The following is an 18,771-nucleotide window of genomic DNA, read 5'->3' as shown; positions in this document are numbered from 1 at the left end:
GGGACGACATCGACAAAATGATTTTTACTTACCTGGGCCTTCTTCCAACCCCCCAGTAGTCTGTCACCTCCCTTGATGGCCTCCCAGTCCAATTCATTGTACAGCTGTCACCAAAGAAAACTGATCATACTTTGATGTCCAGGAGTGTTCTTCACATGCGCAGTTACAATTCTGTATGAACTGTGCATGCGTGGAATGCTCCTGGCCTCGGGAGCAGGATTAATGAGGCAAGCAAAGTAGTCTGCAAGTAGTGAGCCAGCTGCGGACTTTACAGGGGCTGACAGCAGCACAGTGGAGCAGACCGGGAGGACAGTAAGGTAACTAACAGACTACAGCAGGATGGAAGAAGCCCCAGGTTAGTATACACCTTCCCCCTGTCTCAGGTACACCTTAGGACTCCTTATATGTCCTCATTCTCAGTGCTCCTGATAGACTTTTATAGGGTCTGGGTACTTTAAGGTGAAGCAGCTCAGTACTGTTATGAATCATTGATTAGTGACCACCACAATGGTAGCAAAATGCAACATGGCAGAATCTGGGTAAAGCTGCATACACATTTACTAAATAAGTGCACAAGTAAAGTACCGTATTATTTAGAATATAAGATGCACTTCTTCTTCCCCATCACTAGGGGGTAAAAGTAGGTGTGTCTTATATTCTGAATATACAGTAAAAGTGGTGCAGAGTGCGCAGGCAACCACTTTCTGCATCAAGTGCCGCACTACTCTCCCCCTTGCTCCGGTCCTACTGCTGTACATGTAGTTTGCACATGTTCTGGTCCTGGTGGGCTCCGTACTTTCTCTTAGTGGTACCCTCTAACTGTGTGACCCCCAGCAGTACACATGCGTCGGGGTCATGCAGGATGTGCGCCACAGGGGTCAAGCAGTAGCAGGGAACCACTAATCAGGAAGTATGGAGCCCACCAAGAGGACTGGAACGTGTATAGCGGCAGGCGACGGCACTGTATAGCAGCAGCTACAGACGAAGGAGAAGAGGAGCGTGTGTAGAGTGGCAGGACTGGAGCGAGGAGGAGAGGAGAACTGTGTCTGGATCAGGTGAGAGCATACGCTGAAGTGGTAGTGTAGTGTAGCTTAGCAGCAGGGGTTAGTGTAGTGTAGTGTGTAGTATAGTGCAGTGCAGTGTAGCTTAGCTGGTGGGGCAGCAGGGGCCAGTGTAATGTAGTGCAGTTTAGCTGGAGGAGCAGCTGGGGTTAGTGTAGTGCAATGCAGTGTAATTGGTGGGGGCAGCAGGGGTTAGTGTAGGGTAGCTGGGCAGTGTAGCTTAGAGACAGCTGGGGGGTCTATAACATGCCCCTGTTCCTTAAAGCGGATCTGAGATGAAAAACTAACTATAGCAAGTAACTTATATATATTATCTAGAGTTTTCACAGCATATCTAGATGCAAACAGCTGCAACAGTATATGATTATTTCTTCCTGTGATACAATGAGAGCCGCCATTTTCTGTTTGTCACATTACACACAGGCAAGCTGATAGCATCTCCAGCCCTCAGCCTGTGACAAATTCATTCCCCTCTCCTCCTCCCCTTTATCTCTGAAATCTCTGACTAGTAACCTCCCCCTCCTCCTGCCCAGACTGAGCTCCCATAAGCCCTTGCTTCAGTACCAAGGCACTCTGGAGAAGCTGTGGGCGAGGCTTGTTTGGTTTATAGCGAATTAGAGTATTAAAACAAAACAAAAAAAGTATTTGGCTTCAGGAATGCCCTATAAACTATATCAGCGCTGTCCAACTGGCGGCCCGCGGGCCGCATCCGGCCCGCCAGGCCTCCAGCTGCGGCCCGCTCGTCTCCCTGAGTTGCAGGCATGGCTTCCGCTATAGGCGCCATGCCTGCAACCTCATATCGTGCACTTACAGACCTCACAGATCGCGGCGACTGAAGAGAGCAGAGTGCGCATGTGTAGTACCCGCATACACGGAGTACTTCACATGCGAACGTGACATCATTAGTCACTTCCGCATGTGAAGTTCCTCCGCGCGGGTGCTATGCACACTCTGCTCTCTTCAGTCGCCACGATCTGTGAGGTCTGAGCTGAGGCAGCGCCAGTGGGGACACGGGAGAGGACAGCGCTGATGAAAGGTAACGGGGACTGGACACCTCGCTATCTAACTTGGGGGGCACCTGTCACTATCTAACTTGGGGGGCACCTGTCACTATCTAGCTGGGGGGCACCTGTCACTAACTTGGGGGGCGCCTGTCACTATCTAGCTGGGGGGCACCTGTCACTATCTAACTTTGGGGGGGGGGGGCACCTGTCACTATCTAACTTGGGGGGGCACCTGTCACTACCTCAGCTGGGGGGCACCTGTCACTATCTAACGTGGGGGGCACCTGTCACTACCTCAGCTGGGGGGCACCTGTCACTATCTAACTTGGGGGGCACCTGTCACTATCTAACTGGGGGGCACCTGTCACTACCTCAGCTGGGGGGACACCTGTCACTATCTAACTAGGGGGCACATGTCACTACCTCAGCTGGGGGGACACCTGTCACTACCTCAACTGGGGAGGCACCTGTCACTATCTAACTGGGGGGCACCTGTCACTACCTCAGCTGGGAGGACACCTGTCACTACCTCAACTGGGGAGGCACCTGTCACTATCTAACTGGGGGGCACCTGTCACTACCTCAGCTGGGGGGACACCTGTCACTATCTAACTGGGGGGCACCTGTCACTACCTCAGCTGGCCACACCACAGCATCACCGCCAGCCCGGCCACAGCATCACCGCAAGGCCTTTCAGCCCACACATCATCCCCAATCCAGCCAAAAACAGTATAGCCAGGCACAGCAGCCAGTAGAGGAGAATTTAAAAGCCAGGTGAGAGGTGTCTACCATATTAAGGGGGCATTCTGCCTATTTATGTGAAATGCTGTCTATTTATGTGCCTCATGATTGCTGAATTTGTCTTCTTGGATGCCTCATGATTTGTTGGGGGCATCATGATTGCTGAATTTGTCTTGTTGGGGGCCTCAAGATTGCTGAATGTGTCTTGTTGGGAGCCTCATGATTTGTTGGGAGCCTCATGATTTGTTGGGGGCCTCATGATTGCTAAATTTGTCTTGTTGGGGGCATCATGATTGCTGAATGTATCTTGTTGGGGTCCTCATGATTTGTTGGGGGCCTCATGATTGCTAACTGCGAGACTATGGGAAAAGCTGAATCATCATCATATGAGACAATAGCATTAAACCTACTTTTTTAGCTTTTTAAAACGGAAAATAAAACTGGGAGGTTCTAAAAAAAAGAATACATTTTTCAGGAGTAGGATGGATGAAATTGTTTATCTTCACAGTTTATTTTCAACTTGGATTTTCCATAATGTTCATGTATGAGTTAAAACGTTTGTATGTAGTTTAGTTTAGTTTGCGGCTCCAGCAAGAATCTTCGGCCCTCCACCATGGGGTCTGAAAAAAAATGGCCCTTCATGCCCATGAGGTTGGACAGCACTGAACTATACGAAAGGAACACAATTATGCAATGAGTAAAGGTTTATCTTGAATCCACTTTAAGCACACCAGGTTTGGTAAAAAAGAATTCCCTGATTGTTGTCCTCTAAACGTAGGTGTGTCTCATAGTCCGACGAGAGTCTTATAATCAAAAAATATGGTAATCACAGCAAAATTGCCACCTGAAATTAACTAAGCAAATAGCTGAAGGATGGTGACCTTTGCTGATGGAACATAGAAGTAGCTCTCGCAGGGGAATTCTGGACCAACAATAATAAAAGGCAGAGAAACCTGCTGGTGATTGGTGGAACAATAGTTCCAGGGAGGACATATTAATTCCAGAAAAAGTTTTATTATTAGATACAAAATTATTGATGAAAGAACACAGCTACATAGACAGTCTTCATTTAACCCTCCAAAAGGGTTACTATAATGGTAGTACTTCAAATTTGGCATTAAAAGCAAGTATGGTCCGGCAAAGTAAGGAACCAAGACATACAGTTCATGTGCTAATCCAGTATAGTATTTTGATGGCACTGATCCATTTCAGGTTTTACCAAGCCCTTTCTCAAGCTTAGAAAAGAACACACAATAAAGTATGTTCATACCCAACTATTGGGGCTGATGACCATGAGACCATGAGATGGAGGGATCAGCAAAAAATAGTTTCCCTTAAAAAAATTAAAGAAAGCAGAAATTGTTATTTCACCATGAAAAACGTCAAATGGTAAAAAATACTATTTATGATTTTAAATAGCTCTTTGATTAATTTAAGCAACTGTGAAATTTAGATAAGAATGATACAAAGATGGAATTCCTGTTATACTACAGAGAATTGTTACATCACAAGAATCTTATGTACTGAAAATTCATGGATCAGGTCATATGGGCCCCGGGATCAGCAGGGGTCTAGTAGACACGTCAGTTAATTAAAGTGTACCCGAGCCGAAGGTACAAAATTAGATATTTACCTAAAGAGAGGGAAGTGACCTAAAGAGAAGGATGCCTCAAAATCCAATGAAAGCCTCTCTCAGTGCTCTGATCCCCCCCCCCCCCCTCACTGAGCATGGCCCCCTGGAAGATTGGCACCTCCTCTCCCAACAGCGAGGCCAATCATGTACAAGCAGCTCCATGCAACTGTGCATGTGCGGCATGGCCGTGCTTGTAACAGTGGAGGAGCATGGCTCAGATGTGGAGGTGGGCTGTGCTGGTTAAGGGGGGGGGGGGCATTGGAGCATGGAGGGAAGCCTCAGTAGAATCCTGAGGCTTCCCTCTCCATAGGCAAGTAACTCTTTTTGAACCCAAACTTCGGCTCGGGTTCCCTTCAAACATCGGCAATTAGGCGACCAGCTACTACATAGGAATTGAACTAACAGTCATTTATGGGCTGGGATTAGAAGGTTTGGTTTGGGGGGGGGGTAAAGTTATCAGGTGGGGGGCATCTGGTGGGGGGGTTTGGTTTAGGCAGTTACAGGGAGAGTTAAGTTAGTTAGGCACTGGGTAGGGAGGTTCGATTTTTACACTTACTGAGGGGGGCTAGGTATTAGGTGGGGGGTTTGGTTTAGGCACTTAGAAGGGAAGGTTAAAGAACGAATGGGTGTGGGGTAGTGCATTGAAAAATATCGATAATACAATATTAGCTACTGCTAGTGGCACCACCCGGAGCTCATCTACAGTAGTGCTGCCGCAATATGTACTTAAAAAAAATCAGGTTTCAATCAGACTGGTCTATTTCTGTAACTTCCGATGTGATTGAAATGCTGAACTCAATGTTTGCTGCCGGCATTCACTGAGTTACAATGAGATTATTTCCTGCGTCAAAACATTAGTCTCTGGATGCAAGCCTGTAATAATTATGGGAAAGAATCAGAATATGAAAGGTAAAGAAAATTGAATCCACTAATTTGTCGGAGAAGATTCTGGCAGGCGTCTTAATTATCATCCCAAGTTTTATACTTCTCTGCGGTTCCGCCGCGGTGCAGCTAAAGACTGTGATGCTTTTAGAATAATGTGTTATACAAGGCTGCAGTGACAGAAGGGATCTGAATACCAATTCTGAAATCACCATCCAATTACACTGTGTTCTGTTCCTCTGTGACTTGCTTTCTATAGATTTATGAAAGGGACTATTGTAAATGGGTATAATTCACACCTTCCCCTCCTGCTGTTCATCACAACACTTTGCTGGGGAAATGCTGGACCTGATTTATGAAGGCCTCAAACATTAAAAGTAAAGTTGGCTCAGCTCTCCTTTATGCCATTTATTAATTAACACACAATGATTCCAGTGTTTCGAGACCACCATTGTCTCTTTATCAAGGTAACAATCTCATGAATATATCCATAAATTAACCCATCATACTGCTAACATAATTACAAAGTATCCTATACTATAAAACCCGTGTCCCTGCATACTCTCCTGTCCCTGTGTCCTTGCTTTTGTGCTACTGCGCATGTATAGCACGGCGGCCGTAGGGACAGGAGGAGGACAGGGCCATGGGGAGTGGGCATGTGCGGGCACGCGGAGCGGAGGCGTGCGCATGCGCACTGACATGCAGCCAGCAGCAGCGGTCACGGACAGGAGGGGAGGGGGGTTGTGAGGGTGGCTTAGAGTCCGTTTTTAAATGGGCTTAGGTCTGCTAATGGTTCATAAAAGACAACTGTCCATAAAGTCCAAACAGGAGAGAAGGGAAGAAAAAAAAGAATCAAGGTACATTTCTGTGCTCACATATCCCAGAAGTGTTTCGGGCAATATTATCTGCTCATATTCAGCCAAATGCTTCAGAACTCATTGGACGGCGCTTCACACTGCAGATGGACAATGAATAGCTGCAAAAGCAACCAAAGTGTTTTTGAAGGGAAAGAAGTGGAATGGTATGCAATGGCCAAGTCAATCACCTGACCTGAATCTGACTGAGCATGCATTTCACTTGCTATAGACAAAACTAAAGGGAAAATGACCCAAAAACAAGCAGGAACTGAAGACAGTTGCAGTAGAGGCCTGGCAGAGCATCACCAGGAATGAAACACAGCGTCTGGTGATGTCTGTGCATTTCGGACTTCAGGCTGTAATTGACTGCAAAGGATTTGCAACCAAGTATTAAAAAGTGAAAGTTTGATTTATGAATATATTATTCTGTCTCATTACTTTTGGTTCCTTAACAAGTGGGAGGCACATATGCAAAACTGTTGTAGAACTGCTTGGAGCTGAGCTCGTAACAGTTGCATGTATTATATTTGTTCACAGACACAATGATGATAATGTTTCTGATTTACAGACCTTAGAAGAAGAGTTGTTCAGCAACAGTGAAGAGAGTGCGGCATTTAAAGAGTTCTTAAATTTACTGGGAGAAACGGTACTGCTGCAGGACTTCAAAGGGTGAGTTATGAGGATACAGCCATGGCTCAGATAAGTGATGGTGTGGGAAGTGCTAATCTAGAAGGATATTCAAATCAATAGTACTGATTTTCTAAATGCCTTTTTGCCATCAAGATGATTACTTTGTTTTGTTTTTTTTGAGATTTAATGGGTTGCAAATCAATATTTTGTACACTGAAAAGTTCTGCTGATTAGGTTTCTTTTTTTTTTCCTGAATTTTCTGTGGCTGGATCTGATTGCCCATTCTCTGTTTCTTTTGTCCTTCTGATGAAGGCAAGTGCAGTGTAGGCTGGAATCACAGAAGTTTGACTTCAGATGCTATTCCGTGCTGTAAGCTATTCTTCAGTGGGAGGGACGCAATGTATTGTGCTTTGTATTTACAGATCCATTTTGGACCATTCTTGGCAGCATTATTTGCATGAAGTGCTGTACATCTTAGTCTGCATTTCCATGGTGTGACTTCAGCCAGAGAGAGAACTATTTACTCTGATTTAGATCTAAAACAAAAACAAAAACAGAACTCTCGGCTGTCAGTATATGTAGAAGTAACCTACCTTGAACAGTATGAGTCCAGCTTGAGTATAGACTCCACAAAGCCACTGAAGATGTTGGTAACATGTTCAGTATAGCTGTGTCCAACTAGAGCAAATCTCAGACCTGAATCATAAGTTGTGCTTTTTCTTCCTTCCTTACTAAGCTGCTTCTCATTGGCCAACTAACGGAGAATAGGATAGGTTCACTTTATTACCCTTTCCTTACTCTCTCTCCATGAACAGTTGGGCAGAGGTTTTGTGTGGTGAAACATTTATGTATTGTGCTTGTTGTTCCAGCTTATCCTACAGATGTTTAATCAGATAAAAAAAATTGAGGAATTAGGTGGCCAAAGAAATTGAGATTCCAGGCAACCTCCTTCCATTGCTCCTTAGCTTAGCTTTTAAGCTGTGTACGCATTCTAGATAAATTCAGCCAAGGCGGCCTGCCGATAATGACCACCTCTACTAAGAGTTCAGCATGAGTAAAGCAGCCCTGACCCGCCTCGGCTGCTTAGCCAGTGAATGATCAGCCGGCGGGTCAGTATGGCCGAGCATCAGCTGAGAGTATTTTTCTCCTGATTCACCTGGCTTCCTTGTGACGTGACACCTGCACCACTCAGTTGCCACTCTGCCCCCCCCCTCCCCCCACATAGCAACAGAACACTTCATTAGTCTGCAGTCTAGCGACGCATCTGTACGATCTCTGGTTGTTACCTAAGGTACCAATCCCCACCTGGCCCGATCCCCACCTGGCAATCTGCCTTGTATGTGCGTACGAGGCTTAACATACACACCCATTGATGTTGGACAGGAATCAGTATAGGCTTTTTGACTGATGGTCTCATATGTAGCAAGTTGCAATGCTCTATATATTCTGACTCCTTTCCTTCATAGTCAACATGATTTCCAATTTGTGCTATAATAGTTCTTCTTTGGGTTTGGACCACTCAGTGCCAATGATCTGAGTTGGTTCATCACTTATTCTTGCTTGGACTTGACATTTTGGAGACTCTCAGACCTTGCCATCACAATGTGGTTCATTCCACCTAATATATATTAATATATTTCACCTCTTGACAGCTTTAAAAAGATTGTCAAAGCTATTCAGTTCATGTATACATTATTTAAAGTTGTGGGTTTTTTTTCTGGTGTATATGTGTATGTATATGATTTTTAATGTAAACTGCTAAAAAAATAATGCACATACAGGTCAAATGATGTTCACATGAAGCAACAAAAGTGGGGAAAAGAGATCTTATTGATTTTGATTGTTGGTGTCATATGGGGTATTTTTTTTAACCGTTGATCTTCTCTTATACAATAATCTCAATAGTCGTTTCACACTGATGCAAAAAAAAGGAAAACCATCCAATGATCAGAAGTTCTGGAGATGTTCATGAGAGGGGTCAGATAATAATAGCCAGAACGGGCCAGGCTACTGGGCACAGCTATGCTGAGCAGAAAAGAATCTCAGAATGTACATGACAAACCATGTCAAGTTTCACTCCTGTGATCCAGGAACAGAAAGTTAGGGCTGAAGTGAGGAAAGGTTCATGAAAACTGGACAGTTGAAGATTGGAAGCTGGTCTGGTGTGAATAATCTTGATTTATCTTGAGGTGCATGGATGGTAGGGTTAATGTGTCATTAACAGCATGAAATCACTGACCCAACCTGACTTTTGTCAACCGTCCAGTCTGGTAGTGATTGGAGATGTGGTAGGATGTGAAATCTACATCATGATTGTGCAGCTGATATTCCTGCAGAAATCGCATGAGGCAATCATGTACTTCCACTTCCAACTTTTTGTGGAATCTATGACACGAAGAACTAAGGTTGCTTTGAGATACAAAAATGAGATTAAAGAAGCAATTATAGACCTATACTCACAAACATGGGTCTCTAGGAATGACAACTATTTGTGCAGGTTGGTAAAACAAGCCTCACACCACTGGGGCTAAAAGCCTCTTAGGCTCTGTACTCCTACAAACCACATATAGAGACACGGGCTCCTATGCAATTAACCTTTTGTCCTGAGTTTTCTCCTAGGTGATATTTTCACAACTTGTCACAAAATGCCTTTCAAGTTACCAGCAAGCAAGAAAATGCTCAAATTAAATTTGATAGTACTTTTTCACCCACTTTTGGGTACTTTTTCAATTGTAAAATGGTGAAAATTTGGTTTAAGGAGAAGATGAAAATTATCTCCTAGGAGATAACCCGAAAAAGTTAATTGCATATGGGCCACTGTCTCTCTCTAATATATATTCCTAATGATGTTTATCGAGAAATACATATATAATTATATAGATAATTTCTGCTATACAGAATTTTTTTTATTGCAATAAAATAATTAATTTGACCATTCTAGAGTGGTCTTCTTGGTGAGATAAGTCCGCCCTTATCTCACCTTTTAAGCAGTTTTGAACTAGTTTATATGACTTTGGCACTTCTCTTCCTTTTAGAGGTTGTTTTGAGGGGAATGGAGGCAGGGCCCAGCTTATAGGTTTCCTTATACGTTTCCAGACCATTCAATTGCTTCTGTAAACCATCAGTTCAAAATGTCCAGTAGAGTTTGGCTACATGTACTAGTTTGATTGAAGTTAAGATTTTTCTTTGTCAAATCATTATGTATGTTTAGTAATACACATTTTTGATTTATAGGTTTCGGGGAGGATTAGATGTAGCGCATGGGCAGACGGGAACAGAGTCCATATACACAGTGTTCAGAGATAAGGAAATCATGTTTCATGTGTCTACAAAGTTACCATTTACAGAAGGGGACACGCAGCAGGTAGGTCATTTCTTAGTTTTGGCATACATTAATCAAGTCATTTTATTAAGGTATCACATTCAAATCGTAGTACATATACAATCTTGTTTTCATTCTCATGATTGAATAGATTCAAATACAGTTGGATATAGTTGTCCGTGGTTTGAAATATCGAAGTGCTTTATTTACTGTGTCGTTCTTTCTTGCTTTATTTGTAATTTATTATATAGGTGTAAAGAACTTGTATCTCACTTGGGGGCCAGAATGGTAGTAGGGGTGGGGTTATAGGATGGTGTGTGTGTGTGTGTGTGTGTGTGTGTGTGTATAGGGTGGGGGAGTGTAGGTAGCCAAGACAATTGTATCTAAAGATGTCACTTGGTTCCACCATAGATATAAGAACCCATTTTTTAATTAAATGCAGCAGACTCTTTACATTGCAATACACAATGGATTTATGCGAAGGATGGGTATGTGTAGAAGTAAGAAAGTTAATGTTAGATATAGGGTAGGAAGGTTAGTGTTTGAATTGGCAGCAGTGAGGTTAGTGCCGCTGTTGCGGTAGTGAGTGGTGGTAGTATGAGGGTTAGTGTTAGGAGTATCTGTGGTAGGAGGGATAGTGTTAGGTGTAGTGGGAGCAAGAGGGTTAGTGTGAGGTGTAGGAAGGTTAGTGTTAGAATAAACAGCAGCAAACTTTGTGTAGGTGTAACGGTAGTCAGTGGCTGTAATATGAGATTTAGTGTTAGGAGTGTCTGTGGTAGGATGGATAGTATTAGATGTAGTGGGATTAAGATGATTAGTGTTAGGTTAAGTGGGAGTTGGAGGGTTGTGTTAGGAGTATCTGTGTTAGGAGAGATAGTGTTAGGTAAAGTGGGAGCAAGAGGGTTAGTGTTAGCGGAAGTTACATAGTTATTTGGGTTGAAAAAAGACACACATCCATCGAGTTCAACCAGAGAACAAAGTACAACACCAGCCTGCTCCCTCACATATCCCTGTTGATCCAGAGGAAGGCGAAAAACCCTTACAATGCATGGTCCAATTAGCCCCAAAAGGGAAAAAAAATCCTTCCCGACTCCAGATAGCAATCAGATAAAATCCCTGGATCAACATCATTAGGCATTACCTAGTAATTATAGCCATGTGTGTCTTTCAACACAAGGAAAGCATCTAAGCCCCCTTTAAATGCAGGTATAGAGTTTGCCATAACTAGTTCCTGTGGCAATGCATTCCACATCTTAACCTCCTTGCCGGTCTAAAAAATCCGGCAAGGAGGCAGCGCCGCACTTTTTTTTTTTTTTTTAAATCATGTAGCGAGCCAAGGGCTCGCTACATGATAGCCGCTGAGCGGCGGCATCCCCCTACCTACTCCGATCGCCTTCGGCGATCAGAGTATGCAAGAAATCCCGTTGAGAACGGGATTTCTTGCAGGGCTTCCCTGGTCGCCATGGCGACCGGGCGGGATGACGTCACCGACGTCATGGACGTCGTGACGTCATGGACGTCGTGACGTCAGAGGGAACCCCGATCCGCCCCTTAGCGCTGCCTGGCACTGATTGGCCAGGCTGCGCAGGGGTCTGGGGCGGGGGGGGCGGCTCGGCGCGGCGGGTAGCGGCGAATCGGCGGCGAGCGGCGGCGATCGCAAGTTACAAGCAGCTAGCAAAGTGCTAGCTGCTTGTAACAAAAAAAAAATTATGCAAATCGGCCCAGCGGGGCCTGAGAAATCCTCCTGCGCAGGTTACCCCGAACTGTGTTCGGGATAACCGGCAAGGAGGTTAATCACTCTTACTGTAAAGAACCCTTTTTCCTAAATAAATGGCTAAAACGTTTTTCATAAATGGCTAAAACGTTTTAGCAAAGTTAGTGTGAGAGAAGGGATTAGCACAAGTTTGATACTAGCAATAACAAATTAATAGTATAATATGGATAATATCAAAAGAATGATATTATTACTATCAGGTGCGGCTATCGCCAAACTCATTAGCGTATGATCTAAACGTACGCCGAGGCAGCACAGCTACCTGATACAGCGATTGTCTGTCTCCACATGAGAAGGGATGACCGCTCTGATATTTGAACTGAAATCAATTTAATAATATACAGTATATCATTATATAGATGTAGTTGTCCTGGAGTGAATGATTCTTTTCACAAAAGTTCATATTTCCCTTAACATCCTGTACAAGCAAACTGATGTCAAGTGGGCCTTTCCTTTTATAACAAAACTTCTGAAGCCAAACGCTTCTTGGCCTGAACAGATCAAAGCCAGCTCAGTACATTGTGCTTGATGTGGAGTGATTATGTGTGTCATTTAGTGTTCTTTCATTATTTCGTACGGCAAGCAGACCGAACGCTGAGAGTGTGTGGAGAAAATTGTCCCATTATTACAGCCCAGACGGAAAGAACTACCTGTGGCTATAATACTTCTGTGAACCGCATGCTCATTTCCGTGGCCCACAGGAAAAAACAACACAGAAACTGGATTGATTAAAATTACTGGTCAGCTCTCTTCTATACATCAAAACAAGGCCCAGGCAGAGAGAGGTCCAGATCTCCATTACACTCCACAGAAATAAGCTTTTGATATCTGGATGCTTTGAGGATTAGCAGATAGAGCTGTAAACAATGTGCCCTGAAGAATGCAGAACAATAATGCTTCGCTGTGAGCTTCCTCAGCTGAAAGGGCTGCATGAGTTCCACAAACATAAAAGCCAGTTATGGAAGCTACTCCCTCCATGAAGAGAAGCTGACTGTATAAAATGTGGAAGGAGCCATTGTTGGCTTCCTTTGAAAGAATAATGTAACGCTGCATTAAACTCCACTGTTACTGGGTGAAAGGCCATCTCATCGCGTACATACAATGAAGCCGCTCAGATTTGGGCGTGAGGTAAAGCCAAAAAATGGCTCACCCTGCTCCTGCATAGGTCCCGGCGGCTTTAATTAGTATTCCCCCACCAGGTCGCCGTGGATGGAGAGGAAAGATGTACTGTAATTCAGCCTCCAGCTATTGCTGGCGGCCAAATTGTCATGTTTTTATAATAATTTGTGCTCCGTCTTTTGACGGCGCCCAAATTACTCACTGAGCGCTGCTATAGCCATGATTCCTATTACGGCCTATGGTGGCGCCGGATCTGCCCAAATCTCCACCACTCCTCATCCGTTCAGCTATATACATTGCAGAGCTTATTAGCTAGACCTATTTAAGCTTGCTTGCATGTAAGTGAATAAAACATGCATGCATAAACACAGTTATCTAACGGTCACACAGCTTGCTGCCAGTTAGTGAATTATTCCAGAGTGGGGCAATGAGTTGCAAGCTCTCACTCTGTTGAGCTAGGCAGTGTGTACTCCAGGTTTTGGAGTTAGTCTAGTTGTGAGGACCCAACGATATTACTCATAGACAAACAACCGCTCACTGCTGGCGGCAAGCAAATTTGGTCGCAACCACTAATTTGTAATAAATAAAATAGGGTCCCTATGTTTTACAAATGAGTGGTCGCCAAATTAGTAAGTTTGCTGCGAGCAGGGAGTGGCTGTTTGTCCATGAGGATTCCCGCTGAGTCTTTTCGACTAGACTAGTGTGCAGATTTCTAGATTTGCAAACTTAAACTGTTTAAGCTTTAGTTTCAGTGATTCATAACTGTCTAAAAGCTGGTTTGGATGGACTAATATAAGATTGTTGCAATTTTCAATTAAAATAAAGTTTTACTTTAAAGTCCCCGGTTACAAAAAGTTTTCCTCTTTTTTTTACTACTGCCCTCCCTCCCTAACACTATGCAAAGTACATCCTCCTCCAATAATGCCCCAGATATGTAATTTAGGGGTACATTCACTAAACTGAAGTAATGAGAATATTGTGCCTAAAGTCTTACAGACGATGAGCAGAGCATAGTACATCGCATGTAATGTACTGATTTAGGGCCTACTTATCGTGGGTAAGACTTTACAGACGCTATTCTCATTAACGCAGTTTAATGACTATACCTCTTCACCCATATGCAATGAACTTTTTCTCCTGAGTTTTCTCCTAGGAGATATTTTTTCATCTTCTATTTCAAATAACTTTTCAGTACTTTACAACTGAAAGAGTACCAAAAAGTAGGTGAAAAAGTACTATCAAAATTATTTTGAGTATTTTCTTGCTTGCTAGTTGTTTAAAGGGCATTTTACTGACCAGTTGAAAATATCACCTTGGAGGAACCTCAGGAGAAAAAGTTAATGGGCCCTCATGTCCATGTTATACTATGGCTTCCTGGTAGGGCTTCACCATCTTCTAATGGATGGTCTCCACAGCATTGTAGTGGCCCAGGCACTTCAGGGAGGGGTTGTGAACCACAAACCAATAAACTCCACCCTTTACCTCTTATTGGAGAGGAGGCTTGCCTGTCATAGACAGCAACCTCCCCTCCCGTTCTGTTGATTAGGTAGGTGGGTGTCTAAAATGGGATGATGCTGTAGAGAGGGGGTTGTATTGTGGGGATGGCTCAGAGTTTTTGGAATGTGCCATATGGGGTTGTTTTTGGGAGCATGGCCTGCTTGTCACTCAAACTTTTTTTTATGTTTCCCGATTGGAGGGAGACGGGTAGCTTTGGACGGCACAAGCCAGTGCTAATACAATACAAGGAATCCACTTAATTGGTGCACCCCTTATGTGAGTATAGCTGGCCATACACTGGCTCGATTTGCCGCCGTTTCGACAGCAGATTCGATCACTGGGATCGAATCTGCTGCCAATCGTTCGCGCTAAACGCACCCGCCGATCCGATTTCCTCCCGAAATCGGATCGGTCCGTCGATCGCGCCGTGCGGAAAAATTACCGTCGATCACCCGTGGGCTAGCTGCAGCCGATCCAATACAGGTATACATTACCTGATGCTGGCTCCCGGGCATCTTCTCCGCGCTGCACCGCTCTGTTCCTGCTTCCATTCCAGCGTACATTAACTTCCTGTGTCACTCCACTCCTGTGTTCAGTCTATTTGAACTTCCTGGTCATGGAGGGACACAGTGTACGCTGGGATGCGGTGCAGCGCGGAGAAGAGGACCCGAAGCCAGCTTCAGGTAATGTATACGGGGGGGGGGGGGGGGGGGGACAGGCGGCAGCAGCAGCTCAACAGATTGTGATCGGTTTCAGGCTGAAATCGATTCACAATCTGTTTGCAGTAAAGGCAGCCATACGATCCCTCTCTGATCAGATTCGATCAGATAGGAATCTGTCAGTTGGTCGATCTATTGGCAAATCAACCAGTGTATGGCTACCTTAAGAGGGGTGTTTTGGAGGCATGAGGAGTTCATTCCTAGGCTTGGCGGAGCTGAGGTTCTATTTGTTTAGTATAGAGTTTGATGCAATTAAAGGTCAAATACAAACAAACACCTTTCCCAGGTAGAAGAGCAGTGCCCTCTGTCTGCACCCAGCTGAGAGTAAACGCTATTCTAATTTCTCGCCAACGCATCAAGGGAAATTGGGTCTGCTATACACATGGTAGCATGTGTGTAAGGCATATAAAGGGTGAGTTCACACTATGTGCTGTGTTGTTGCATGTGATCTCACTACCTATACAATTCGATGGGCATGTACACATCTGTCCATTGTAAAGGTCCACAGTATTCTAACACACTTTCTACAGTACGCTTCTAGATAATGGCCCATATGCAAATAACTTTTTCTCCTCAGTTTTCAACTAGGTGATATATTCACAACTTGTCAATAAAATGCCTTTTAAACCACCAGCAAGCAAAAACATACTCAAAATAATTTTGATAGTACCTTTCCCTCTACTTTTTGGTACTTTTTCAATTGCAAACTGCTGAAAAACTAGTTTAAAGAAAAGATGAAAAAGTATCTCCTAAGAGAAAAGTCAGGAGCAAAAGTTAATTGCATATAGCCCATTTGTGGAATAAAATACATGCTACACAACAATATTTAATGCTATCAATATAACGTGCTTAATTCAACACACAGAGTATGCGCTTTGCTGTGCACCTGTTAAAACGTGTGCATAACGCAGCTCAATAGGGTTTGTTGCAGAAAAGGCCTGTAACATTGCACAACGCGTGGCAATGTTACAGGTCTGTGCTGAACCTAGTAACGGTTGTTGCACCGATTATGCATGTTGCTATGGAAATAGGGCTCTTGAGCTAACAGTGTATATGCAGTACAGGGTTAGTGTAGCTCTCACTACATTACTGCCATACCATGCGTACACTGTTTACGTGCATTGCTATGGTGACGATCTTGCACTATCGGCGCAATGAGTGTTACTAGATTCAGGACAGGCCGGTACCATTGCCATGTGTTGTACAATTTTATCTGCCTTTTCTGCATCAAGCCTATAACGGTAATTTAGCCTTAGGAAGGGAAGAACTAGCAGGCACAGGCTTATGTCTTACTGAATGCAAATTATACCTTATGATGTCTACAGTCTGCATCCTCCTTAAATCCACTTTAAAATTTTAGTTGCAGAGGAAAAGGCATATCGGTAATGATATTGTGGCCATTGTGTTCCAAGAAGAAAACACTCCCTTCGTCCCAGATATGATTGCTTCCAATTTCCTCCATGCGTACATTGTGGTGCAAGTAGAGAACCCAGAGACTGAATCCACGACTTACAAGGTAAGGGATATGGCACTTCCACATTGCCTGTGATGTCATTCCTTTATTTTCTGTTGAAAAAAAAGTACAGCAAGTTTAACACTGAAATAGTTTGCTTGAGCTCCAGAAGATGGGGCCATGATTGCCTAAATGCTTTGCATTGGTAGCTGTCATTAGAAAAACTCAAACAAATGCTTTCTAGCAGCGGTTCAAGCCACAAAAAGGATAATTTGCAAAATGTTTTGTGGCAGTGGCTAAAAGTAAAGTCAGATATTACTATTACTTAAAGAGCCCACAGAATAACCTCAGGTAAAAAATCAAATACTTACCTAAAGATAGGGAAGCCTCTGGATCCTATATAGGCTTCCCATGCTGTCCTACGGACCTCCACCATTGCCTGGGACCCTGTAAATAGCTGCTGCCCTCCTCTTCATGCTCGAGCACGGCCATGCTTCACCCCTATGAGCACGTAGCTGCTTGTACACTAGCAACTCCAGCTTACTGCGCAGGCTCGGCCGTGGTCGCACAGGTGAAGTCACGCTTGAAGAGGATGCAGTTGTGAGCTTGGAATCTGACAAGATCTTGTCGGATTTCTTTGAGGGGGTCCGTGCTTGGCAAGACTGGAGAATGGCATGGGAAGCCTCTATAGAATCCAGAAGCTCTTCTTAGGTAAGTATTTGACTTATGTCCTGTGATTTGCTTTGGGTACACTTTAAATTCTGTTTTGCAACTTAGCTAATCATGTGCTGTTTTCTTTACCAACCTACCTCTCGTGCTTTTTGAAGGCTCATCAGCTAGTGATTCCCTACGAGAGTGTTCACATCTGAGCAGTTTGTTTCCCATCCGCTCAGCAAAGCACTGCCTGTACCATTTTCTGAGCGTTTTTTTGCGCAATAGAAGGCATAGGGAAGTCGCAAAGTGCTTGAAAAAGTGCTTTGTATAAACAGCGCTTAGAAAAACGCTTTGAAAAAACAGCAGTGCCCACCCGAGCGCCAGGAGGGGGAAAAAATAGCCCACAAAATTGAAAATTGCTGCCGTCAGCCATTTCGATTTTAGATGTGAACAAATCCTCAGCATTTAGAATTCCACTTCCACCACAAAGCAGCAGTGCTAGTTTTTCTATTCAGAGTTAACACTTCACCCACCTTGTAGACCTATCCTTAGACCTATTTTCCGGTGCCCGACTCCTGCAAAACCAATACTGTACAACAAATTGGAGACGGTACACAAATGGCTTCAGCAATTCAACTGTATTGTAAGCATACAGAGGCATACAACATGTTTCGGGATTGTTGTATGGTGCTAGTTTTTCGTTGACCATGGATTAGCCCGGTACTTGCTATATATATAGTCAGCATTCCATGATCCACCACCCAAGGAGGCCTCTGATGGAAGACCAGCAACCCACACAGTCTTTGCTTTGATTAGGCCATTGTGTTTGAGGTTCCTGTCAGGCCTTCATGGCTACCGTAGCAGACCAGAAAATCCCCACCATACTTCACCCTAACAGGCTATCCCTTACACTTGACGTTGACCAAGTCCCACCATGAGGAGGTAGCGAGCTGGCCCTTTAGAAAATCTACTATTGTTGTGCACTCTCTCTGATTTTAAATCTACGTGAATGATGCCCAAACATCTTCAATGAGAAATCTCAAGATTCAAGCACTCTATTTTCATTGTGTAACACAACGAATTTACTTTTCCTGACAACGCCACAGTGCATATAGGGAACATAGTGAAAGTAACAAAGGTAGAAATAGAAGAAATGATATGTACCGGTATATATGTATGTCAGGTATTACAAATATTTAAACAATTTGTACACAGTGTTAATTATTTCAGAGATGAATCAGGGTTCATCAAGTTTATGGCGGATGGGAAAAAGATAGTTTTTAGTCTGTTTGTTTGTATGTGGACTAATCTAAAACGTCTACCTGATGGCAGGAGCTTAAACAAGGCGTTTCCAGGGTGAGTGTTGTCCCTGATAATGTTTTTGGCCCTTCTCATACGAGTCTTATACAAAACTTCCAGTGATGG

General features: G+C 43.9%; 1 protein-coding gene across 13 annotated transcripts in view; it reads left to right on the top strand.

The window, feature by feature from the left end:
* Nucleotides 1-18,771, top strand: part of RAP1GAP2 (RAP1 GTPase activating protein 2) — an 863,455-nt gene that overhangs the window by 725,033 nt on the left and 119,651 nt on the right. For all 13 annotated transcript variants that reach the window (XM_068270219.1, XM_068270220.1, XM_068270217.1 and 10 more), the window contains 3 exons: nt 6,747-6,847; nt 10,043-10,172; nt 16,600-16,755. In XM_068270219.1, coding sequence (XP_068126320.1) covers nt 6,747-6,847; nt 10,043-10,172; nt 16,600-16,755 — 387 coding nt within the window. The remainder of the gene's footprint in view (nt 1-6,746; nt 6,848-10,042; nt 10,173-16,599; nt 16,756-18,771) is intronic.

The sequence above is a fragment of the Hyperolius riggenbachi genome, chromosome 2, assembly GCF_040937935.1.
Source record: "Hyperolius riggenbachi isolate aHypRig1 chromosome 2, aHypRig1.pri, whole genome shotgun sequence".
NCBI lineage: Eukaryota > Metazoa > Chordata > Amphibia > Anura > Hyperoliidae > Hyperolius > Hyperolius riggenbachi.
Note: the sequence above shows the minus strand (reverse complement) of the source record. Positions and strands in the feature narration are given on the sequence as shown.